Source organism: Clupea harengus, chromosome 11 (assembly GCF_900700415.2).
Source record: "Clupea harengus chromosome 11, Ch_v2.0.2, whole genome shotgun sequence".
Taxonomy (NCBI): domain Eukaryota; kingdom Metazoa; phylum Chordata; class Actinopteri; order Clupeiformes; family Clupeidae; genus Clupea; species Clupea harengus.
Window position 1 is genome coordinate 10,195,738 of NC_045162.1, and position 26,918 is coordinate 10,222,655.

Here is a 26,918-nt window from a genome sequence, read left to right on the forward strand (position 1 = left end):
TTGTTATTAGTTATGCATAAACATTATAGCCCTAGACAGCATTGAGGTCACTGAGCTCCAGGCCTCGGGATTTTTTTGAGCAGAATGTAATACTTTCTAAATATGTTGGGTATTTGTCCTACCCAAGTGCTCGTTTAGGTTGGTTGAGTTATTCATTTGGATTATTAGGCTAAGTTGTTTTCACCAAGCATTGTGGTTCATTGGTTGGCCAAACACTTGGTTTAGTTTTCTCCATCCCCGAGGCTACACGTTTTGTGATGCATCATTAACAGTATTTTAAAGTAGCAAGGGGCAGACCTAATAGTACGCATGAACCCTGGAGAGCTACTCACTGTCTCACTCACATAAAACTGCAAGCTACAAGCCACAAAGCCCACGTCCCCTCTAGGCCATGCAATACAAAACCAAGCCCTTTATACCCGTCTCCTAGACTACACATACAGTATGCATGAATGGGACACTGTAGAGGTGCAACTTCAACCATAAATAACTCAAGTCCGTTTCAACTGAAGTGTCTCACATTTAGTTTAAGGCCTTCAGTTATGAAGACACAAACATGGCAAGCATCTGAAGAATCCAAATAACAAAAAAAAATATTTATATCAAAAACAAATATATATCTGTTTTGTTATTTGGATTCCATTTATATATATCAAGTCCCTTAAGGTTTGGTCCATCATTCTGTCATTTCCAGATCCAGTAAAAATGAGAAGAAACAAAGGAGGGCCTAAAAATGCAAAAGTAGGTCTTTACATAAATATTCCTCTTCTCTTGCAGTAAATCCCAAAAATCAAAATGTGACAAATCTCCGATCTTCAGATAGGCAAGTAAGAGGTATATAACTCCACAAACTGGCAACAGGCTCTACACAGGCTCTCTAGTTGTCTCTGTCTAGCACACATTGATGACTTCTCCACCTCCCTTCTTTGTCTCACAGGAATCCCACACACGCACTTCCTGTCTCCTTCCACAGGTGTGCTTTTTGTTAGAAAATGTCACCGTTTACCATTAACTATAAACAATGAGTGGATTCCCTTTAGGACTTAATTTAGACCACCTCGCTATTACCTCAACAGTTTAAAGTAAACTTCAGTAATTCACTGGGATATGTGTGTGTGTGTGTGTGTGATCTAAGTCGTACTGTATCTGTGGCAGTGCCACACTACCTTGCCTCTCTCGTTACCACCCTCTCTTTACTAAGCCTGTACACAATGTAGATTGTAGCAGATAGGTGGGAAAGTACTATTTACAAAGTTCTGCAGAAACATCTGACAGGGATCAGAGGTGGAAAACATTTCTCACAGATTTCCCCTATATAGAGGAATTATGTAGGCTATGGCTTTACATGCATGTTGTTTGTTTTACATTACTCTGATTGTTTTACCTTTACATTTAGTCATTTTAGCAGATGCTTTTATCCAAAGCGACTTACAAAGATGTATACACATTTCACATCAGGAGCAATTAGGGGTTCAGTGTCTTGCTCAAGGAGGCTTCCACAGGGAATCGTTGCAACCAGCTGTCATGGAACTGGAGCTGCACTCACAACCCTCATAATCGCCCAGTGTAAACGTTAAAGACGAAAACAAACAAAGATGGCTGGATGTAACACAGATAACTGTGCACAAGGCTGGAAAGACTGAAACACAGCTGACAGTGCACAAGGCTGGAAAGACTGAATACTCAGGCTGGAGAAGCACCAGCGTAACTCTTGTTCCATCCAAAACAGCAAGAAACCTCGGGGTCATTATTGATGACCAACTGACCTTCACGGTCCACATCGCCTCTGTCTCCAGGTCGTGCCGCTTTGCGCTATACAACAACCGCCAAATCAGGCCGTACCTAACCCAGTATGCCACCCAGCTGCTGGTGCAAACCTTGGTGAGTTCCCGCCTTGACTACTGCAACGCCCTCCTAACGGGCCTGCCGGCTTGCGTGGTGAAACCACTACAGATGATCCAGAACGCGGCGGCGCGTCTGGTGTTCAACCAATCGAAAAGGGCACACGTCACCCCGCTACTCATTGAGCTCCACTGGCTGCCGGTAGCTGCTCGCATTAAGTTCAAGTCACTTATGCTTGCCTACAGAGTGCTTGCTGGTTCTGCTCCCACCTACCTAAATGCTCTTGTAAGGGCAAATGTTACACCCAGGACACTGCGCTCGTCTAGTGAGCGTCGTTTGGCACTGCCGTCTGTGCAAGCACGGCAATCCAGACTATTCTCATTTGTAGTTCCACGTTGGTGGAACGAACTGCCTAGTACTACCAGAGCAGGGGCGTCCCTCTCTACCTTCAAGAAGCTTTTGAAGACCCAACTCTTCAGAGAGCACCTCCCTTCCTCACTGGCACCTGACTAGCGCTTAACTTGCACTTCAGCAGTTACATTCCTGCACTTCTTTTTCCTTTCTAGGTCGTTTTTTTCTAATTCTCATGTAAAGTAGTATTTATTGTTACACGATGTTTTTTATTGCTCTTAGCTTGACTGTTCTCTCCCTTGTACGTCACTTTGGACAAAAGCGTCTGCTAAATGACTAAATGTAAATGTAAAATGTAACTCTAGGAGGCAACAGTTGGAAACTGCCCACTCTTAAAGTGACACTATGCAACAATTTGACACTTTTTGAGGTATGGTTTTATAGGCAACTAGTTTTGGTACCATGCTCAAATTAATTTTGATAGCATATGGTCATGTGAAGGACAGATAAACACCTGTGTCTTCCCCACTAGCCATCCAAGATATGCCCTATGTAGTTATGTGTAACGGGCTGGAACACCCTGTACAAATGGAAGAAAAGCTTTCACACGCATGACATTGCCAGCTATACTGCCAAAAGACACGTTAGTGTGTTGGCAACCTTCTATCAGTGTCAGCTGGGCTGTTGGTGGTGTTTTCAAGGTTTTTGCATGCCTTTTAGGTAGTTAGCTTACTAGTTTAGGAACAGAACTCTGCATTGCTGCTTTAACTGCCCCCTCTTAACTGCCCACTCTCAAATGCCCACTCTTAACTGCCCCCTCTTAACTGCCCACTCTCAAATGCCCACTCTTAACTTCCCCCTCTTAACTGGAAGAGTGCCCACTCTTAACTGCCCACTCTCAAATGCCCACTCTTAACTTCCCCTTCTTAACTGCCCCACTCTTAACTGCCCCCTCTAGAAGACATCTTAACGGTCAAAACGTGATGCAACAGCTACATGGTGGGAAAATCACCTTCTGGAACATATTTGTGGATAATGCATTGCTGTCAAAATATGAGTTTAGTTACTAAGCAGCAGCAAGCTGTAGGCCTAAGTATGTCACATTCACTTTAGCAGAATAAAACCGTGCACTGACTAACACACATCTGTGTTTTGTGGTTGGTCTGTCTGGATCTATCTATATAAATGTGATAGATGCTAAAGATTAGTCTACGAGCATGTGCAAGCTAACAGGAAGAGAGTGAAACTGGTTCATCACACACAATCTCACAGAAGTATCACTTCTCTTTTCATCACACAACCATCCATCTAAGCCCAAGGTTCAGAACAGTCTTGGTCTAATTAGGAATGGTCACGCCTGACTTGATGTGCATCATGCTTCTGACTGAGCTGTGAACAATGACCCTTCCCTTGCAGCTTGTGTTAGGTCTACTACAGTAGCCAATCTCAGGCAATTTAGTCAAAAGAGCAACGAGCAGATATGCTAACAAAACTGACTTGACAACTGCATTTTGAATATTCACAGCGGCCTGCCAAGATACGGCCGTGAAAATACTTGGAATCTTCCAGAAAGCTTCAGAAGTTATACATTTGTCAACGTTTTTTTCCCGAATAATGAACATGCAACTTTGGGTTAAACAAATATCTGTTTACATTGCGTGATCTGCGTTCCCTTGGATCTAATGCATCGCTGACCTGAGTTGCAGTTGGCCCAAAAAGGGGAAATTCACAGTTGACCCGATCCTCAAATAAATTGTATCACATATTCAGAATTAAGATGCTACTGTACCACAAACCTCTTCTATGGTCTGTGATATGCAGTGCTTCTTGTTTTAGAACTGTTATATCCTTTGTGAACTGTGAGAGCATTAGAGACTCATTTCCACATAATGGCCAGCTTCTACAGCAGCAAGTGGACTTTACAAACATCACTGTGCTGTCACTTCTTGTAGAGCTGAAGGTTTTCTCAAGGTAAGAACCTATTTGTTGGCAATGGCTGGGGCAAAATAAAGCTGTAGCATCTCATTTTATGCTTATAATTGACTTGTCTTGGTGAATATGAGAAATAAGACCTGGAATATAGACAGCTTTTATCAAACTGCTTTTCACACCAAATACACCATTGTAGCTATAAATACGTTTTATAAGTCAAGTTGATTGATAAATTACAATAGCACATCAGCACACCAAGCTACAAGCATACATTTCAAAATAGCACATTTACACCTCCATTGTTTTGCATCTAAAATATTGTGTAGGTTTTGTACTATGCTAAAGATGATATTACCAGGGTTGATCTCTGTAATGAAACAATCATTATTATGGAGAGATGAATAAATCACAATAAATAATTACCAATGAGATTCTATTGATTATTTGGCTTAAAATATTCAAATCATTCCCAGCTGTGTATACTGCTTATGTATGTATATGGTATGCATATACATTCTCTACTTATATATATATTTATATATATATATATTATTATATAACTAATATATATTCTAACTCTGACAGCCAGGAAAATGTTTGAAAAAGGAAAACAGAGACCTGGTTCTTGCTGTGTACTTCATCACGTTCATCTTTGGGTTGCCAGCCAACATCATTGCCCTCTATACCTTCACCAAGAAGGTACGGCGAGGTGCCACACCCGTGGATGTCCTGCTGATAGGCCTCACCATCTCGGACCTGCTCTTCCTGGTCTTCCTTCCCTTCCGGATGAAGGAGGCCATCGACGACATGCAGTGGTACATGCCCAACTTCCTGTGCTCTTTGTCGGGTCTCATCTTCTATGGCACCATCTACAACAGCACCCTGTAACTCACCGCCATAAGTGTTGAGCGCTACCTGGGAGTTGCCCATCCCATCAAGTACAAACTGAAGAGAAAGCCTCTGTATGCGGTGGTGGGCAGTGTGTTCATCTGGGTCATCTCCATGGCTGAGTGTAGCATCGTCTATATCATGCAGTACTACCACCTTGACAATGAGACCGCCGACGTGAACAGCACAGTCTGCTATCACGAGTTCTCCCCAAAACAGCTAGAATTACTGCTGCCGTTTCGCCTGCAGCAGTTCGTCCTCCTCTTCTGCTTGCCCCTTCTCATCTGCTGCTTCTGTTACATCAACGTCATCCGAATCCTCTCCCAGCTGCCCAACATCTGCCCCTGGCGACGTTACAGAGCCATCGGACTAGCCTTCGGCACCATCGTAGTCTTTGTTGTGTGCTTCGGGCCCTATAACGTGTCCCACCTGGTGGGTTACATCAACGGTGAGAGCCCCACATGGCGCAGGCACGCCGTGCTCACCAGCACCTTAAACGCTTGCCTGGACCCCTTCATCTACTACTTCTCCTCGTCTGCGCTGAGGGCCACGTTCAGCATCCTCAGCAGGGTGTCGGCGAGGCTGCAGCTACAGGGTTTCTCCAGCAGGGGGTGCCAGAGCACTGACCCATGCCTGGCCCTGGAAGAGCGCACACAAAGCACCATTGATCACCTGGGCTAGTCATGCCAAGGTTCTGTGTAGAGAACTTCCCTCTCTCTATGCGCAAGCCTTTTACTTAAGATGATGTGTAGCGTATACTTCTTCTCGGATGCGTGTTTTACTGTCTGTTACCCAAACACCATAGTGTGCATTAGCCCTCATTTTGTAACTTGTAAAGTGCCCAGAGAGCACTGAACAATGTGTGCTAGATGATTAACTACTGTCCCAACTCAATTTGACATCTCTCTGCTTTTCACATTTCCTTCTGTGATACAAACAACATCTGTTTATTGGGGCTTCATTTCTTTTCAGGTTTTCATGTCGTCGGGACAAGTCTTCGATCCTCCACCACCAACAATACCTGCAAACCAAAAGGCCGCTTTTTCCTTCTGCAAGTATGATGTACTCCTGAAAGCGGTATATGGTGTCATCACCTATGATGTGCGTGATAGCTAAGAAGGAGAGACAACTGATTGTCGTCTTGCCATCAGGTTATCTGTCCCTCACGATAGGGTGTCATATTCAAGTGAATTTGGAATTGGTGTTTTTTCTTCTGAAACACCCTGTGATAAGAAACTGCTCCATTCTATGTATTCAGGGCATGATACAAACTCCTAAAAGCAAGTTGCAAATGGCAGTGAGCTGAGGTGCGGTGGTCGAGGGTATGTTATCAAGGGAACAATGTCACAGACATCTCATGCCACCATGAAAGTAGACATCTACAGAGCCAAAAAGTAACCATAAAGACATGGCAGAAGTCAACAGAGGGGATAAGACGAACATGACATTCTAAGTACATTTTGTTGTTGATCATAACTTCCTATCGACTTTGTTTTGTGCTTTCAGAACTAGTGAAAATTATTATATGTTGATAACATAGAGGATTTTCAAACGTTTAGATATTTAGGCTTGAAGTATGTAAGTTCCACATATTAACCAGTTTTATCTTATATATCTGCCAAGCATAGAGAAAGGAAGTCTTAACTCTTGTTTTCAGACATACACACAAAACTGTTATGGCTTTTTACTATAAGGAATGACAGTAGTGATATTGTTTTCATGTGAATCAGGGTTTCTTTGGTTTTTGTACAACTGAACATAGCCAGGAGAATAGAATTTCTTAAACCTGCTCTGCAGGTGACATATAACATTTATTTTCTATGATATTCAAGGGGTGAATTAGTATTGTGCTTAATTCCTATGAACTCTATACTTTTTATTGATATTTCTTTTTTAACTCCTATTCCAATTTTTTCAACTTTGTCCCTTTTGCCATGACTATCTACTGGACAAAAAGTGCACGGCTGTCATATCTGATTGATTTGAATAAACCTTCTTTACCACTCCCTGACGTTGTGAGGCTTTCAATCAAACAGAAAACAAATGGAATGAGCTCAATTCACTCACGATGGTTGAATGTACCTGTTTTAATTATATCATTCCATGCAACTGAAGTGTATTATATTAATTAATTATTATTAATTATCATATTTTGCCCATCTTTACACTTGACCTCAAAGTTTTGTGAGCAAAGGTGTTTGTGATGTCTACTCTTACCCAATTAGTTATTAGTTATGCATAAACATTATGGCCCTACACAGCATTGAGGTCACTGAGCTCCAGGCCTCGGGATTTTTCTGAGCAGAATGTAATACTCTCTAAAAATGTTGGGTATTTGTCCCACTCAAGTGCTCGGTTAGGCTGGTTGAGTTATTAAATTGGATTATTAGGCTAAGTTGTTTTCACCAAGTATTGTGGTTCATCGGTTGACCCAACACTTGGTTTAGTTTTCTCCATCCCCGAGGTTACAAGTTTCGTGATACACCATTAACAGTAGTTTTAAGTAACAAGGGGCAGACCTAATAGTACGCATGAACCCTTGAGAGCTACTCACTGCCTCACTCACATAAATCTTCAAGCTACAAGCCACAAAGCCCACGTCCACATCCACATATATATGAAGTCCCTTAAGGTTTGGTCCATCATTCTGTCATTTTTAGATCTAGTAAAAATGGGAAGAAACAAAGGAGTGAAGGTTCAGAGATAATAATGAGTTAATAATGATATACCTGAGTCAATAATTCAATGCATCTTATATCTAGTTGTAATTGTGCTTTTATTTGGACATAGTTTAGAATGTAAGCATTTCTGGTTAGAGAAGAGAGATTGTCCTGATGGAGGACGTGAAAGTTTCATGAAAGTGTCAGCAAATGGCTCAGAGACTTTTGTCCCTGAGGCCTAATGAATAGAGTGACACCCCTTGTTCTCAGAGAGCATTTAACTGCAATCCTTCGATGGATCATCAGATGAGTCTTAGGTGAAGCTCTGAGTGAGTGAACTTCAGGCTCTGTCTCATAATGGTGGCCACCGTTGTCCAAGATTAAACCTGTTTTCTGACTGATCATATCTTAGACTGGGTCGATAATGCATTGCTGTCAAAATATGAGTTTAGTTTCTAAGCAGCAGCAAGCTGTAGGCCTAAGTATGTCACATTCACTTTAGCAGAATAAAACCGTGCACTGACTAACACACTAACACACATCTGTGTTTTGCGGTTGGTCTGTCTGGATCTATCTATATAAATGTGATAGATGCTAAAGATTAGTCAACGAGCATGTGCAAGCTAACAGGAAGAGAGTGAAACTGGTTCATCACACACAATCTCACAGAAGCATCACTTCTCTTTTCATCACACAACATTTCTAGACCATCCATCTAAGCCCAAGGTTCAGAACAGTCTTGGTCTGATTAAGAATGGCCACGCCTGACTTGATGTGCATCATGCTTCTGACTGAGCTGTGAACAATGACGGTTGTGAAAATACTTTGAAACTTCAAGAAATCTTCAGAAGTTATACATTTGTCAGCGGGTCACAACATCAGCGTTATCAAGGCCTGAACAGACTGGTTAGAGCACATGTAGACACATCTGGTGTGAATTTGTAACAATGCGTTGAGGTAGCCATTTTGGAGTTATGTTTGCTCCTGGATTACTGAAAGGGGGGGGGAGGGGATAATGGAAAAAGGAGAAACCATATAAGTTACCCCTTCTCACAGGTTTTAAAGTGTGAACCTTACAATGATAATTGTATAGACCCCTGCCAGCCAAATCTCTGGCAGAAAGCTGGGTAAAAATGCTCTCATATTCCTGGGCAAATGCTTCAAGTGATCCCAAGCTGGGGAATAATGAACGTGCAACTTCGGGTTGAACAAATATCTGTTTACATTGCGTTATCTGCGCTCCCTCGGATCGGATGCATCGCTGCCACCTATCAGTTGCAGTGGGCCCAGAAAGGGGAAATTCACTGTTGACCCGATCCTGAAATAAATTGTATCACATATTCAGAATTAAGATGCTACTGTGCCACAAACCTCTTCTATGGTCTGTGATCCGTAGCGCTTCTGGTTTTAGAACTGTCATTTCCGTTGTGAACTGTGAGAGCATTAGAGACTCATTTCCACATAACGCCCAGCTTCTACAGCAGCAAGTGGACTTTCCAGACATCACTGTGCTGTCACTTCTTGTAGAGCTGAAGGTTTTCTCAAGGTAAGCACCTATTTGTTGGCAATGGCTGGGGCAAAATAAAGCTGTAGCATCTCATTGTATGCTTATAATTGTATTGGTGAATATGAGAAATAAGACCTGGAATATATTCAGCTTTTATCTTGATGAACTGCTTTTTCTCACCAAATACACCATTGTAGCTATAAATATGTTTTATAAGTCAGTTGATTGTTGTTGATAAATTAGCACATCAGCACACCAAGCTACAAGCATACATTTCAAAATAGCACATTTACACCTCCATTGTTTTGCATCTAAAATATTGTATAGGTTTTGTACTAAGCTAAAGATGATATTGCCAGGGTTGATCTCTGTAATGAAACAATCATTATTATGGAGCGATGCATTAATCACAATAAATGATTACCAATGAGATTCTATTGATTATTTGCCTTACAATATTCAAATCATTAACAGCTGTGCATACTGCCTATTTATGTGTTTGGTATGCATATACATTCTCTACTAATATATATTATTATATATATATTATTATATTACTAATATATATTCTAACTCTGACAGCCAGGAAAATGATGGAAAAGGAAAACAGAGACCTCGTTCTTGCTGTGTACTTCATCACGTTCATCTTTGGGTTGCCAGCCAACATCATTGCCCTCTATACCTTCATCAAGAAGGTACGGCGGGGTGCCACACCCGTGGATGTCCTGCTGATAGGCCTCACCATCTCGGACCTGCTCTTCCTGGTCTTCCTTCCCTTCTGGATGAAGGAGGCCATCGACGACATGCAGTGGTACATGCCTGACTTCCTGTGCTCTTTGTCGGGTCTCATCTTCTATGGCACCATCTACAACAGCACCCTGTACCTCACCGCCATAAGTGTTGAGCGCTACCTGGGAGTTGCCCATCCCATCAAGTACAAACTGAAGAGAAAGCCTCTGTATGCGGTGGTGGGCAGTGTGCTCATCTGGGTCATCTCCATGGCTGAGTGCAGCATCGTCTACATCATGCAGTACTACCACCTTGACAATGAGACCGCCGACGTGAACAGCACAGTCTGCTATCACGAGTTCTCCCCAAAACAGCTAGAAATACTGCTGCCGTTTCGCCTGCAGCAGTTCGTCCTCCTCTTCTGCTTGCCCCTTCTCATCTGCTGCTTCTGTTACATCAACGTCATCCGCATCCTCTCCCAGCTGCCCAACATCTGCCCCTGGCGACGTTACAGAGCCATCGGACTAGCCTTCGGCACCATCGTAGTCTTTGTTGTGTGCTTCGGGCCCTATAACGTGTCCCACCTGGTGGGTTACATCAACGGTGAGAGCCCCAAATGGCGCAGGCACGCCGTGCTCACCAGCACCTTAAACGCTTGCCTGGACCCCTTCATCTACTACTTCTCCTCGTCTGCGCTGAGGGCCACGTTCAACAGCATCCTCAGCAGGGTGTCGGCGAGGCTGCAGCTACAGGGTTTCTCCAGCAGGGGGTGCCAGAGCACTGACCCATGCCTGGCCCTGGAAGAGCGCACACAAAGCACCATTGATCACCTGGGCTAGTCATGCCAAGGTTCTGTGTAGAGAACTTCCCTCTCTCTATGCGCAAGTCTTTTACTTAAGATGATGTGTAGCATATACTTCTTCTCAGATGCGTGTTTTACTGTCTGCTACCCAAACACCATAGTGTGCATTATCCCTTACTTTGTAACTTGTAAAGTGCCCAGAGAGTGCTGAACAATGTGTGCTAGATGATTAACTACTGTCCCCACTCAATTTGACATCTCTCTGCTTTTCACATTTCCTTTTGTGATACAGACAACATCTGTTTATTGGGGCTTCATTTCTTTTCAGGTTTTCTTGTCGTCGGGACAAGTCTTCGATCCTCCACCACCAACAATACCTGCAAACCTGCAGGTGATATAGAACATTTATTTAGTTTGATATTCAAGGGGTGAATTAGTATAGGTATTGTGCTTAATTTTTTTTAATTCTATACTTTTATATTGATATTACTTTTTTAACTCCTATTCCAATTTTACTCAACTTTGTCCCTTTTGCCATGACTATCTGCTGGACAAAAAGTGTACGCCTGTCATATCTGATTTGAATAAACCTTCTTTACCACTCCCTGATGTTGTGAGGCTTTCAATCAAACAGAAAACAAATGGAATGAACTCAATTCACTCACTATGGTTGAATGTGCATGTTTTAATTATAAATACTTGAAAAGTATTATATTAATTCAGTATTATTTAGTATTATTAATTATCATATTTTGCCCATCTTTACATTAGAACTAAAAGTTTTGTGAGCAAAGGTGTTTGTGATGTCTGCTCCTACCCAATTTGTTATTAGTTATGCATAAACATTATAGCCCTAGACAGCATTGAGGTCACTGAGCTCCAGGCCTCGGGATTTTTCTGAGCAGAATGTAATACTTTCTAAAAATGTTGGGTATTTGTCCCACGCAAGAGAAGAACCAGTGTAACTCTAGGAGGCAACAGTTGGAAACTGCCCACTCTTAACTGCCCCCTCTTAACTGCCCACTCTCAAATGCCCACTCTTAACTTCCCCTTCTTAACTAGAAGACATCTTAACGGTCATAATGTGATGCTACAGCTACATGGTGGGAAAATCACCTTCTGAAACATATTTGTGGATAATGCATTGCTGTCAAAATATGAGTTTAGTTACTAAGCAGCAGCAAGCTGTATGCCTTCAGTTGGTCACATTCACTTTAGCAGAATAAAACCGTGCACTGACTACCACACTAACACACATCTGTGTTTTGCGGTTGGTCTGTCTGGATCTAGTATCTATATAAATGTGATAGATGCTAAAGATTAGTGTGCATCATGCTTCTGACTGAGCTGTGAACAATGACCCTTCCCTTGCAGCTTGTGTAGCCAATCTCAGGCAATTTAGTCAAAAGAGCAACGAGCAGAGATGCTAACAAAACTGACTTGACAACAACTGCATTTTGAATATTCACAGCGGCCTGCCAAAATACGGCAGTGAAAATACTTGGAATCTTCCAGAAAGCTTCAGAAGTTATACATTTGTCAGCGTGTCACAACATCAGCGTTATCAAGGCCTGAACAGACTGGTTAGAGCACATGTTGGCGGGGAATAAAACACACAAAGTCCAACAAAATTAAGAGTAAGGGTTCTTTATCTGATAGATATATAAAACAAAAGATTTGTATAGAAAAGTACAAAAATAAAATGACATCAAATAGAAATCTTATATGATAAACTAACCTGTACACAAGCTAAGCCTATCCCAACTCTGTAGCTGAACTAGCCGTATAAGAAAATAAATGAAAGTAAGGTTCAGCAATACAAAACGGTAGTGGTGATACTGAGAGTAGACAAATACAAAAACATCATTAGTATACCACTAACATCAAATACATAAAGCTAAAATATACATAAAACCAAAATATACACCAGTATGTCCGAATGAAATGATACCAACACTTACATGTTCCTAACACGCACACATCTCTATCCTCCACACACGTGTGCTCCCAGGATACCAGTATGGCTATATGTCTGCTAGGTGAAACATGACAATTCACTTTAATACAGCCTGTATGCAACTTAATTTCCTACAAAATACATCTACACTAACTACATCACCTCATACTCTTCACTCTATAGCCAAAACGGAATTGTATTTCACAAATGTAAACTTAAATTTAGCTACATCCCCAAATGACAGAGCGACTGGGCTAATCCACATGCTGCCAGAATCCACAAACATTCCTTCCCAAACGAACTCATCCATTCATATAAATCAATGATATATACAATTGCATGATTATTAAAGTATTTTAAGACAAATGTCCCACTTACCAGCAATATTAACCAAGTATCACCAAATATCCCTCACGCCAGCCACCTTCTCTGATGCACTGCGTTCTCGCTCCAGTCTTAATACCCAGAATTCACCACATACGAACCCAGGAACTACAACATGATGCAATGTAGTTTTCTGGCATTTAAAGGAGACATGTCCCATTACCACTTAGAAAACATACAACAACCTCAAAATATGACCCGGTTACACACATGTAGGCACACACATCTGGTGTGAATTTGTAACAACGCTGTGAGGCAGCCATTTTGGAGATATGTTTGCTCCTGGATTACTGAAGGGGGGGGGGGAGTCAAATGAAAAAAGGAGAAACCATATAAGTTACCCCTTCTTACGGGTTTTTAAGTGTCAACCTTATTGTCAACTCTATAGACCCCTGCCAGCCAAATCTCTGGCAAAAAGATGGGTAAAAATGCTCTCATATTCCTGGGCAAATGCTTCCAGTGATCCCAAGTTGAGGAATAATGAATGTGCAACTTCAGTTTGAACAAATATCTGTTTACATTGCGTGATCTGCGCTCCCTCGGATCGGATGCATCGCTGCCACCTATGAGTTGCAGTGGGCCCAAAAGGGGGAAATTCACAGTTGACCTGATCCTGAAATAGATTGTATCACACCTCTTCTGTGGTCTGTGATCTGCAGCGCTTCTGGTTTCAGAACTGTTATATCCGTTGTGAACTGTGAGAGCATTAGAGACTCATTTCCACATAATGCCCAGCTTCTACAGCAGCAAGGGGACTTTCCAGACATCACTGTGCTGTCACTTCTTTTCCTTTTTCTCAAGGTAAGCACCTATTTGTTGGCAATGGCTTGGGCAAAATAAAGCTGTAGCATCTCATTTTATGTTTATAATTGACTTGTCTTGGTGAATGTGAGAAAAAGAAGACCTGGAATATATTCAGCTTTTATCTTGACAAACTGCCTTTTCACACCAAATACACCATTGTAGCTATAAATATGTTTTATAAGTCAGTTGATTAGCACATCAGCACACCAAGCTACAAGCATACATTTCAAAATATCACATTTACACCTGCATTGTTTTGCATCTAAAATATTGTATAGGTTTTGTACTAAGCTAAAGATGATATTGCCAGATCTCTGTAATGAAACAATCATTATTATGGAGCGATGCATTAATCACAATAAATGATTACCAATGAGATTCTATTTTGTGTTTTTGCCTTAAAATATTCAAATCATTCACAGCTTTGCATACTGCTTATTTATGTGTATGGTATGCATATACATTCTTTACTTATACTGTATATATTATTATATATATATGATTATATTACTAATATATACTGTATTCTAACTGACAGCCAGGAAAATGTTGAAAAAGGAAAACAAAGACCTCGTTCTTGCTGTGTACTTCATCACGTTCATCTTTGGGTTGCCAGCCAACATCATTGCCCTCTATACCTTCATCAAGAAGGTACGGCGAGGTGCCACGCCCGTGGATGTCCTGCTGATAGGCCTCACCATCTCGGACCTGCTCTTCCTGGTCTTCCTTCCCTTCTGGATGAAGGAGGCCATCGACGACATGCAGTGGTACATGCCCAACTTCCTGTGCTCTTTGTCAGGTCTCATCTTCTATGGCACCATCTACAACAGCACCCTGTACCTCACCGCCATAAGTGTCGAGCGCTACCTGGGAGTTGCCCATCCCATTAAGTACAAACTGAAGAGAAAGCCTCTGTATGCGGTGGTGGGCAGTGTGTTCATCTGGGTCATCTCCATGGCTGAGTGTAGCATCGTCTATATCATGCAGTACTACCACCTTGACAATGAGACCGCCGACGTGAAGAACAGCACAGTCTGCTATCACGAGTTCTCCCCAAAACAGCTAGAAATACTGCTGCCGTTTCGCCTGCAGCAGTTCGTCCTCCTCTTCTGCTTGCCCCTTCTCATCTGCTGCTTCTGTTACATCAACGTCATCCGAATCCTCTCCCAGCTGCCCAACATCTGCCCCTGGCGACGTTACAGAGCCATCGGACTAGCCTTCGGCACCATCGTAGTCTTTGTTGTGTGCTTCGGGCCCTATAACGTGTCCCACCTGGTGGGTTACATCAACGGTGAGAGCCCCAAATGGCGCAGGAACGCCGTGCTCACCAGCACCTTTAACGCTTGCCTGGACCCCTTCATCTTCTACTTCTCCTCGTCTGCGCTGAGGGCCACGTTCAACAGCATCCTCAGCAGGGTGTCGGCGAGGCTGCAGCTGCAGGGTTGCACCAGCAGGGAGCGCCAGAGCCCTGACCCATGCCTGGCCCTGGAAGAGCGCACACAAAGCACCAATGATCACCTGGACTAGGCATGCCAAGGTTCTGTGTAGAGAACTTCCCTCTCTCTATGCGCAAGTCTTTTACTTAAGATGAGGTGTAGCGTATAGTTCTTCTCGGATGCCTCTTTGCTTTCCATTGAATGTGTTAACGTTAACGTATAGAAATACCCTTACACGCTGGCCTTTCGATTTTATCCAGGCGGCCCTAGAAAGGATCTTTAAAGAATATTATTGAAGGAAGTTCATCCAGATGGCCCTAGTAATGATCCTTACAGAATATTATTTAATGAGGTTTTAAAATCTACTGTGACCGTGATCCCAGCTTACCATGCTACAGCGGTGGAGTCCAAAGGAAGACTTAACGGCTAAAAAAGACAAAAATACCTTTATAATCCATTACCAATAGGATCATTTACAGCCATATGGACATAAATATGAATTAATGTTCTGTTAATGCACTTTTTAATGCTTTTTTGTTTATATACTATGTGGATAACTAATATAACTTTCTAATGTAACTTTACCGTTCAACACAATTTAATTAAATTCAATGTTTAAATAATGATCTGTGTCTCTAGAACTCATTCAGGATGGATTTAGATCATATATGTGTATGCCTATCAGCCATGCGTGATGAGAGAGGTCTAAATGTTTCAAATAAACACTATTTACCAGGTTACTGTGCCCAATACTGTCCCAGTTTTGAAGGTAAACTGTGTCAATTGGGTGAGCAAGCGTGTGAACGAATAGACTCAAAAGCCATTTGCAGTATCATAACAGGGTAAACAGGGTAAATTCCGGTGTAACAGGCCATAGTATACACCCGGTCCGGACTATACCTGGGGTTAAAGGGGCCTAGGCTAGATTATACCCCGGGTATATTATGGCCTAGGCCAATTTATACTCGAGGGTTTAAATTGGCCTAGGCCAAGTCATACCCCCTCAGGCCAGATTATACCCCCATGATATCAGTTGTGTTGAGTGATATACACAAGAATTACTTAATTTTTCAACATTTTATTGGGGGTTCAGCTTTGTCAGGTAAGTTAAGTGAGAAAGCTAACTGAATTTATTACTTCAACCAGAAAAACAGAACAAATATTAGACTTCCACAAAGATCAAAGATTACTACGTCCTGAAACTTCAACTTCTAAGACCAGCAAGTCCTCGCTACAATATAAATGTTCAAAGTTAAACACTGATAACAACATCAAAACATCCACAAAGATCAAAGATTACTACAACACTTCACATAACGACATCACATAACATAATCATTGACAGTTACTAGCTAATTTACCGTAGCATAAATTACAGGGTTGTGCGCTTTCAGGTGCCTCTTGAGGTTTGTTGTGTTCTTCCAACCTATTTTGAAGCCACACCGTTTCTCTCCCGTTATTGCAGTGTGTTGTGTTTTATTTTCTGTCAAGTTATAATAAAAGAGTGTCCAGATATCTATTCTTTTTCTTCCAGTACCAGAGTCCAGAGTTCCAGAGTTCGAACCACACTCGACCCATACCCATCAATGCGCTAGCATGTTCTGACAACACCCCTACCTCTTTAGATTGTTAAATATATTTTTTAATGTCAACATATTGGTTGGAGAAATAGAAGGGGCACCAAAAACTCTGCCCAGCAAAAAAATAGTATATATATATATATATATATATATATATATATATATTATTATTATTATTTTTTGCTATGCGCAGTTTTTGGCACCTCCCTCTAGGTGGCGCTCTAGGCCTTTGTCGCCCAGAGGAAGGATTGGCCCTGCCTGGAGGGGTATAGTCTGGCCTATTTTACACCCCTGGGTATAGTTTGGCCTAGGACAGTTTATCCCCTGGGGTATACTCTGGCCTGGAGGGGTGTAGTATGGCCTAGGCTATTTTACACCCTCGGGTATAGTTTGGCCTAGGACAGTTTATCCCTGGGGTATACTCTGGTCTGGGCCAAAGTATACCGAGGTTTAATCTGGCCTGGGCCAAAGTATACCCAGGTTTAATCTGGGCGGGGGTTAATTTGGCCTGTTACACCGGGATGTGACTCCATTAAACAAACTGAAAAATGAGAACTGATCTTCACACGTGATGAGGCTAATAGTAGGCTATTTTATGTTGGTTTCACGCATCTATATGGTTCATTTTATGGTCTGATGATCACATAAGTTTTGCCTTCATGTGAAACAGTATTGTTAACACTTATTAGACCCATGATAGGGACCACATAAACACTTCCCCTAAATAATGTTGACCTAATGCACTGCAAAGCAAAAAGTAATGGAGCTTTTATGTTGCATGTGTGATGAAGATGAAGCTAAATAATATAGGAGTGATCACAGTGGCTTCTTTCCCTCTGCATAGTTCAGGTCATACACTGCTGTAATGTATACCTTTACTACGTGTTCACAAGGGGTTTCCTCCACTAAGGACTCCAACAGAAAAAACATGCAAAATAACAGAAAATGTCCATCCCTGACCAAAGATGGACAGTTCACTTCACTTGGTCCCCAGGCGCTACAAGCTGCCCACTGCTCCTGGGGGGTCCTTGAGGAAGGACGGTACAGGATGGGAAAAAGCAGAAAATAAATTCACCGCAACCTCAGGCCTACCTGCGTGTGTGTGTGTGTGTGTGTGTGTCCTGTGTCGCCTCCATATATGCACGTGTGTGTTCCAGTGTGTCGTGTGTGCCATTAAAAACCTGACAAAGGTCTTAATTATACTCAGGGATTGAACTAAGTATCTTTAGGACCCAGGGAGGTCACTACAAGAGTGGAGCCCATACACCGTGATGCCTTTTTGAACACCCTTTTTAGAATGTCCGTGTGGCGGCTGACGTTCATGACAGACATTTTCTCTCCTGACTGCTCAGCCAAAGACAAGAGCCAGACGCATAGCCTGCTCAGGAACAAAACTATTCTGTCACACTAAGGAGAGAGTATCTGTGGTACTCAGTAACAACTATATTCTGTCACACTAAGGAGAGAGTATCTGTGGTAGTCAGGAACAACTCTATTCTGTCACACTAAGGAGAGAGTATTTGTGGTACCTTCACAGTGATACAGAGTTAAGCAATGTCTACCCAATCCTCCCTATCAACTCTATTTGATTACTTTTACTTGGTTTACATTTTTGTTTTCCTATGCAAATAGAAATATTAGTTTTATCCTTTTAAAATCATTTCGGGGTTCACTTTAAAATATACTATTTTATATCATAATAATTACCTTTGTTACCCAGATGCCTCTGCTAGTGTTTCTTTGCTGGGTGTCAGATAGACTTCACACATTATTCCTTTGATTTCAACTTTAATGCCATATATTTCTTAAAGCATAGGCCTATGTTTACAAGAGCTTCATGAGAGATTCTTTTTAGACGATTGCTAGAATAGAGGTAGTTCTGTAGTATATATAAAATATTTAGCTTGATGCCTACTTCCCTGAACTACTAATGGGTGCAGGCTAGAGGAAGGGGTGCAGGTTACAGGAAGGGGTGCAGGTTACAGGAAGGGGTGCAGGTTACAGGAAGGGGTGCAGGTTACAGGATGGGGTGCAGGTTACAGGAAGGGGTGCAGGTTACAGGATGGGGTGCAGGTTACAGGAAGGGGTGCAGGCTAGAGGAAGGGGTGCAGGCTAGAGGAAGGGGTGAAGGCTCGAGGCTTCAGTACCCAGCCCCACCCAGACCATTGACTGTTATTAGTATTTGATAAGCCAATCCATCAACTAGCGACTGTGGTCAGGCGGGTTCCTGAAAACTCCCATGTCACAGCTGCATTCGAACATTTACTAGTCTTTGCAGGTCCACATAACAAAGTTATGCAAAGCATCCAAATACCTCCACCAAACAGCAGCTTTGTTTGTTTGCTTTGTCCAGATGCTCCCTGATACACCCCTTTTTACGCAGTGCCTGTAACCATAAATAAGATGCCAGGACTGCATATTGCAGTGTAACCTTCCCCATCAAAGCCTGCTTACAAATGTTTGCAAAAAACCATGACCTGGCAATCTTGTACTCACCAAGGCAAGATCGATATCCACAATACTCCATTTGGAGGAGGAGACAAATGCATCACTTAAACCCCTGTGGTGGTTATAAAGGACAGATCACCTAAATCCAAAGTTCTTTCATCTTGATTATATCTAGAGACATCTAATAAGCATCAGACAGTTACAAGACAATTACATCTTTTTGGTTTTCTTTTTGGAGATGTATTGAATAACCTTAGTGCCTGCACTACTAAACAAATCCTTTTCCTTGAGGAAAAAACATTTAGTAACTCCACTTATTACATAACATTTTGATTATTCCACATTCAGCTTAATTCTCAACTCCAGAAACAGTTATTTAACAACACTGAACGACAACTATTAAGCCAGTAGTTATTTTTATTATATTTCTCTATTTCAAGATACAGAAAGACAGATATATTAGATGCGGCCCCAAATAATTTTGCACCTTCCCCTAGGACCCATTGGGTGTTTTTCCCCTAGGGAGCCAGTAGGGGGCATGTGTTGAAAAGCCTGTAGGCTGCAATCATGAGCCATTTTACTCATGGCCATACTCCCAGTATACAACATAATAATTGTAGCATAAAAACATCATAATTATGCATAAAAACATAAAGAGCTGTTACAATATAAAAAAGACATGCAATACATAACTGAGGATACACAAAATCATCACTCTTTGACAACAACTATGTAAAAGTGCCGCCTCATAGTATGGTTTGGAAATATTCTTCCCCTTGAAATAGGCCTCTCTCTCCATCCGACAGGCCAATGGTAATCGGGCCATGGCTATTGAAGCCAAGCATCTAGAGGGGAAAATTAAAGCAAGCAGTCTTAGGTATATTATCAGCAAATCTTGTTCAATCTTGTAAACGTTTATTCAATGTAAAACAAATATTTCAGTTTCTGGTAATTGACACACCACAGGCATGCTGTGTTCTGAATATATTCAAAGCCTCACCTTTTCTGGCGGTGTACGTATCTGCTGGCCTTATGGAACTTCAGCCGTTAGCCGATAGGTTCACATTTAAAATCATCTCATTGGTCTCTTGATCATCAAAGGTTAGAGAGTCTTCAGTGGTGTTCTCTTCTCTTTGGTTGCTTGTTCTCCCATCATCTTCACTGACCACCAGCTCACGCTCCTTCTTCTTCTCTGGGGGTTTCAGATGAGGGTTTATGCACTGCCCGTTCTTGTACACCCGGATGGAGGATCCCGGGTGAGAATCATCGGATATGTAGCTGATCAACACCGCATGCAAAGGGTTCCTCACACACCTGGCCTTCACCACCAGGAAGACTGGGGAGCAGGACCGCAAGGCAGGGATGGCTCCCGGATACTTGTACCAAGGCGCGGTGTTCTTCGAGAATGTTTTCTGTACCGCAACCTTCACATCTTCCATTTTCGCGAAGTCTTCGCAATTCAGGCACTCTTCTAGGTTAGAGAGGTACGGCTCGGGGTGCTCCAGTGAAGTGAAGCTGAACATGACGACCGTGTCCAGTTTTGGATGATACAGAACTTTGTCCAGCTCTGGGCCCGGTGGCACAAGTGAAGTGCTGCCCAGTAGGCTGATGTAAGACTGGACTATTGTGATTTCAGTCTCTTTTTCGTTGAGCCACTCTCTCATTTTGATCTTGGAGAAGGAGGACTCCTCGTGGAACCTCAGGATGTCGGTGAAGGCCGTCTCCGGCACCGTCCCTCCTCTGATCTGCGGCAGCACCCCCTTCAGTTTCCTCTTGAAGACGATGGTGTACTCTGCGCGCTTGTTCTGGAACGTCTCGAGTTTGTCCCTGAGGACCGTTAGGCTCATATTCTTGCTCAGCTTGATCAGGTCGTGCGCTCTCATCTTAGCGTCGTGGAGGTGCTCGATGATAGACTCGAGCATGGACACTGCAGATGCATTGATGTCTCGCACTATTTTGGCGGCCTTGGGCTCCAGGTTGTTCAGCGGATACAGCCAGACCTTCATGGGCACTGAAGCCTCCCCTTTCTGCCCTAGCATGGAAGGAAGGCGTTTGTACACAATCACAGCCTCCTCGAAAGATGACGGATTTTCTTTCAGCTTGAAGTCGCCGTGAAACTTGCAGCTGAACCTTCGCGCCCTGCGTTTGTCTTCCTCAGTCATGGCCACTTTCCCCTCTCCCGTCAGCTTGAGCAAGGGTATTTTATCAATCATCACCTTCAGGTTGCCCTGAATGTCCTGTTTTTCCTGGTAGTCTGCAGCCATCTGATCAAAAACCATGAAGGCCTCAGCACCATAGAGCACGGCAGTGACCACATGTGTGGCCTCGTTCCTCTCGAAAATCTCCGGATGTTTGATCTCCATGTCGGTGGCTATGAGCTCTTTAAACAGTGTGGTCTCTTTGTACTGCATCGTCATCCTACACTGGCGGGACGACGACATTCTGTCATTTAGAAAACTAGCAGAGCCTTCAATACTCACTAATCCTAACAAGAAGCTGCCTTTTAAGGAAGCACTGATTTGGAGGAGTTTGGTTTTCTTTCTCATGGAGTCGGATGCTGTGACATCAAAGGACGTGTTCTGATGACCTTTGATTCTCATGACCTTTTTCATGTCTTCGTCAGACCACAGTGTCACACCTAGGAGTAAAGGCAAAATGTGTGTCCATAAACCAAAATGTAATCCACCTCATGTAATCTTGCAAAGGCTGAATGTAAATAAATAAATAAATGATATACAGTCTTGTGTATATATAGGAATATATCCTGTAATATACTGTTCAAATTTCCTTATGTATTTTTCATTGAAAAACAGTAGTTTGAACTATTGGTAAGTCTCAGAGAAGGGCCAATGAAGTAAAAGATCAATAAAATAAAATGATCTATTCTTTGAACTACAAATACAGTGATGAAGTTGTGGCTTACCTGGAATGATGGTGTCATTACATGCATTATAGAGCATTCCAGGATGGAGAGGCCGTCCGAGAGCTGATATTTGTCGATCAGAGTGCATGACTGCAAGATACAAGATATATGACTGCTAAATAGCAATATTGCTGCTCATGTTCATAGTCTTTCCACAGTTATACTATCAATACTGTTCACACTGCACATATCTTATCTCATACTGTATATATCTTATTTATTTATATATTACTATATATATTGTATTATATATACTATTACATATATACATACTCTGCACTTTTCTGCTTTCTTTGCACTTCTGGTTAGATGCTAAACTACATTTCGTTGTCTCAGTACTCTGTGCAATGACAATAAAGTTGAATCTAATATCCAGTGTATAAGTGAACAGGCAAACCAGGGTTAGAAGACTCATCTGATCTGACTGATGTGGACTGAACTGACCATGATTGTTTATTGTCAATATAAACTCTCAAATCTTGTGTCATAAATGTTTATGTACTGCTCTAAAACATACTATAGCATTATATAGTAGTTGCAGAAACAATATACCTGTCTGGCCTCATAGCAGTTTTAGAATGTGTATTTAGAATCATAATGCAACCATAGATTAAAACGATAAGACTTTAAACATAACCAGAGGATGAAAAATAAGAGACTTGCCTTTTCTAGTCTTTCTTCACCTTTTTTGCAGTACTGAAAATTCAGCTTCATCTGAAGTAACACCGCAATAAGCAGTGGGACAAGTGGAAGTATTCTGTGTTTTTCAACAAAGTAATACAAAACTGACTACTCCATCAGTTATGCGAGGCTTAACCAATGTGGCGTGAAGTCCGTTGAGCTGTGATGATGACAGCAAGCACTTTTTTGCCTGACATTGCAACAGTTACAGACACACACTGCAGATAGATGAACTGGTGAGATACGGTGCCACAAGGCCTTCTCATGAAAAGCACAACCAAGCAATGTTAGTAAAAGAGTATAGCTCGTCAGAATGTTCCAAAAAGTTCCGTTGTTTTGAGTCCTCCGCTGCACGTCATGGTCCTGTTCGTCCCGTCGGGATTTATTTTTCGATAATGAACGATATTTTCTACTTAAAATACCCTGTCTATCTAGAAAGAAATATTCCCTCTTTGGATGGTAAACTGTCGCGCTCATTCTCGCTCGCTCATTCATTCTTCCTTCAGAACACCGGCCAGAAGGAGAGATAGGCAGGGCCTCAGCTCTCTGCCCATGCGTGTTTCAAACATCAGACGTATCTTGTGAAATGAAAAGCTCTGTGTACACAAAAGCTCTGTGCATTTAATCCACACCATGAAACAAATAGTAATTGGCATGCAAAAGAGCTGAATAAATAGAAAAGAAATCAAGTTAAAAATCAAGCAGTGATATCTTCATGGTACCCTAGGCAGTGATTATGTCATGACTGCTGGTGAAAAAGAATACCAACATATATAAAGAAAAGCTGCATATTCAACCTGTAATGTCATAAATGTGTTATTCTTATGTCACAAAATGTTTGTTACATGTTTTACACCAAAATACTGTTGAAAGTGTGAGCAAGACTGAAAAGTATTGATTTAAAAATGAGATCACTGCACTGCACTACTCGCAAGTAGTAACAGTATTCCATCCAACGTGGGAATATTTCTTTCTAGAGAGACAGGGTATTTTAAGTAAGGGATAATGTTTAGTCCAGCGGCCATTAGAGAATGTTTGAATTTAAATTCTATACATGTACCAAGATTTATCAGAGTAGATGAAGGTCTAAAGTTTCGAATCTGCTTTTCAGTCAAATACCTGTTACTACCATTTATCACATGAATAACCACCATGGTAAAATTGCTTTCTCTTTATTGTGTATTTGATCATGCCAACAGGTTCAAGTCAATGCAATGAATTCCCAATAAATCTTAGACTCAACATGTTTCCCTTTAAATCCTTAATGCAGATTGCAAATTATATTTGTAACTACAATTGAATATTAATTAAAAAAAAATAATAATAATAATAATAACATTTTATACAATGGAATGAAAATTACAATGTTGTCAAAAACAATACGGTCTACATTTTAAAATTGTCAAGGTCTTGAGGAACAAACTATCACACATCACACTTTAAACTTATTTTGTACATTAAGATAATTGGTCTTTGTCTTGCTCTTGCAGTTTCTCAAGCCTTTTTCGGATCCCTCCAGACGGAGTCTGCTATGGACACCAGAACTCTAGAAAGGGAAAACAAAACAGAAATCATGTTGTGGCTTGAAATAATGAGTTTTGATGAAGGGGAGGACACCATTTTTTTTTTCAAATTTGAAACCACGTCAAGTTAGAAAATACAAGCACATATCTGATTATACAGTGAGATGTTTTTTTGCTGCGCTCTAACCTGCTCTCAAATGAAACATAGCTGAACACATTAACAACAAGAGCATTTCTGTTTTATAAAACACTTCACCGTTTAAGTTCGAAGTGATTTCAGATGCGTTTTGGGATCCTCTGACACTGTCAGGAAGAACCAAGTTCATACCAATCTGATGATCAGGTTTGGGATTCTGTCCGAGCAAGTCCCCTCCTGGATCGGTGGCTTTATTTGCTTTTGAGTGGCCTTCACTGTTGATGGCTCTCCCCGACTCCCTCTGTGTGTTTGGAGGTTTATAATGTGGGTTCACACATGTTCCGTTTTTATACACGCGAATGGAGCATCCCGGGTGAGATGTGTCGGAGACAAAGCTGATGAGAGCTGTGTGAAGGGAGTTTTTGTCACAGCGGCCCTTTACCACGAAAAAGTTAGTCAGGCTGGTCCGCATGGCAGGAATGGTTTCGGGATGCTCGTACCATGGCACAGTGTTGTTCACAAACGATTTCTGAATGGCAACTTTGACGTCGTCCATTTTTCTGAATTCTTCACAGCTGAGGCACTCGTTCAGGTTAGTCAGATATGGCTCGGCGTACTCGAGCGAGGTGAAGCTGAACATGGCGACGGCGTCGAGCTTCGGGTGGTAGAGGATTTTGTGCAGAGCGGGCCCTGAGGGCACGACCGGAATGCCCTTCATGAGGTGGATGTAAGAGGAGACGATGCCCATCTCCGTCTCTTTTTCATCCAGCCACTCCTTCATCTTTTTCTTGGTGAAAGAGGATTCATGGTGGAACTTCAGGATCTCTTCAAAGGCCTTCTCGTCCACTGTGCCTCCTCTGATTTCTGGAAGCACATCTAGCACTTTCCTCTTCAGTACCACTGTGTAGCCTATCAACTTCATCCGGAAGACCTCCAGTTTTCCTGTGACATCGACCAAAGGAATGACTTTACTCAGCTTGATCAGGTCGTGGACTCTGATCTTTGCTTCATGAAGCTCTTCCATCACAGACTCGAAGGCAGACACCAGAGTCATGTTCACATCGCAAACCATCTGGGCTGCCTTGGGATTTATGTTTTTCAGAGGGTACAACCAGACCTGTAGGGGTATCGCAGCCTCCCCTTTCTGCCCCAGCATCGTCGGCAGACTCTTGTACACGACTGCGGCTTCTTCATAGGAAGACGGGTTCTCTTTCAGCTTGAAGTCGCCGTGGAAAGTGCATTTGAACTTCTTCACCTTACGCCGCTCATTGTCGTTGATGACCACCTTCCCTTCACCCGATATTTCAACCTGCGGTATTTTGTTAACGCTGATTTTCAGCTCGCCTAGAATCTCTTGCTTTTTGAGAATATCCTCAGCCATCTGGTCAAACACCATGAAGGCCTCAGCCCCGTAAAGCACCGCAGTGACCACATGCGTGGCCTCGTTCTTGTCAAAGACCTCAGGGTGTTTGATCTCCATCTCCAGGGTCATCAGCTCCTTAAACACAGTCGTCTCTTTGTACTGCAAAGTAACCCTGCACTGATGTGTTGACGTGGTTTTGTCCTTCAGGTATTTGGCACTCCCCTGCACATCCACCGCTCCCCCAAGAAAACTGGCCTTAAGACTGGCGCTGACATCAAGCAGTTTGGATTTCTTGGAGAAGGAGTCCGATGCAGTGACATTAAAGCTGGTGTTTTGCTGCCCTTTAATCCTCGTCACCTTTTGCATGTCGGCATCGTCCCATAGCTTGAGTCCTGTCAGGGAGAGGATGAGACACATAACATTCATATGGCACTTGTGGATGCATTTACATCAAGAAGCCCACTTTATTAATATATAATAAATATTGTTAATTTTCCTATGATAATAATAATCATGTTGCTATGGTTCCACTGATGGAGCAAGGCACTGATAACTCTATGATAATGGGTTCCGTTCAAAGGGAGCACACACAGGCTACTTATGAAAATTATGTGCAGTACATCTGTTGCTCTGCATAAAAAAGTCTGCTAAATGTATAATGTACAAACCACACCTGGAATGATAGTATGATTGCGAGCATTATACAACATGCCAGGGTGCAGGGGCCTCCCAAGGGCAGCGATTAGAAAATCAGAGTTCATGACTGCAAAAGAAAATACACAACTTTATTATAATGGACAGCATACTCTCACACAGAATAGTTCATCTTATCGCTTCCTGTAGTTTACTATAATTGACAGCATACTCTCACACAGAATAGTTCATCTCATCACTTCCTGTAGTTTATTTTATGGACAGCATACTCTCACACAGAATAGCTTATCTTATTGCCTCCTGTAGTTTATAGTTTAT

The 26,918-nt window shown here is 42.1% G+C and overlaps 3 protein-coding genes, 1 long non-coding RNA gene and 1 pseudogene across 4 annotated transcripts; 3 read left to right on the forward strand and 2 right to left on the reverse strand.

Annotated features, from left to right (window-relative positions):
* The first annotated feature begins 3,540 nt into the window (after positions 1–3,540).
* LOC105901625 lies at positions 3,541–5,694 on the forward strand (annotated as a pseudogene).
* Positions 5,695–9,673: 3,979 nt separating this feature from the next.
* On the forward strand, positions 9,674–10,748 carry LOC116222369 (free fatty acid receptor 3-like). The gene has a single exon (XM_031576095.2). It carries the CDS (start codon positions 9,771–9,773, stop codon positions 10,746–10,748), a length of 978 nt encoding a protein of 325 aa, XP_031431955.2. The 5' UTR covers positions 9,674–9,770.
* Positions 10,749–12,342: 1,594 nt separating this feature from the next.
* Positions 12,343–13,349, reverse strand: LOC122133315. Its single transcript, XR_006152681.1, has 2 exons — positions 13,047–13,349; positions 12,343–12,743 (listed from the first exon to the last, which is right to left on the reverse strand). It is a non-coding gene; the product is annotated as an uncharacterized LOC122133315 (long non-coding RNA).
* A 1,053-nt stretch (positions 13,350–14,402) lies between these two features.
* On the forward strand, positions 14,403–15,715 carry LOC105901622 (free fatty acid receptor 3-like). The gene has a single exon (XM_031576097.2). It carries the CDS (start codon positions 14,403–14,405, stop codon positions 15,381–15,383), a length of 981 nt encoding a protein of 326 aa, XP_031431957.1. The 3' UTR covers positions 15,384–15,715.
* A 4,205-nt stretch (positions 15,716–19,920) lies between these two features.
* LOC116222370 (stonustoxin subunit alpha-like) lies at positions 19,921–21,953 on the reverse strand. The gene is made up of 2 exons (XM_042709246.1): positions 20,321–21,953; positions 19,921–20,165 (listed from the first exon to the last, which is right to left on the reverse strand). The coding sequence occupies exon 1, from the start codon at positions 21,930–21,932 to the stop codon at positions 20,361–20,363; it is 1,572 nt and encodes a 523-aa protein (XP_042565180.1). The 5' UTR covers positions 21,933–21,953; the 3' UTR covers positions 19,921–20,165; positions 20,321–20,360.
* Positions 21,954–26,918: the final 4,965 nt, after the last annotated feature.

Bases quoted from the DNA above. Each gene is read 5' to 3' on its own strand.
- LOC116222369 (XM_031576095.2), top strand. From the start codon at position 9,771: ATGATGGAAAAGGAAAACAGAGACCTCGTTCTTGCTGTGTACTTCATC.
- LOC105901622 (XM_031576097.2), top strand. From the start codon at position 14,403: ATGTTGAAAAAGGAAAACAAAGACCTCGTTCTTGCTGTGTACTTCATC.
- LOC116222370 (XM_042709246.1), bottom strand. From the start codon at position 21,932: ATGAAAAAGGTCATGAGAATCAAAGGTCATCAGAACACGTCCTTTGAT.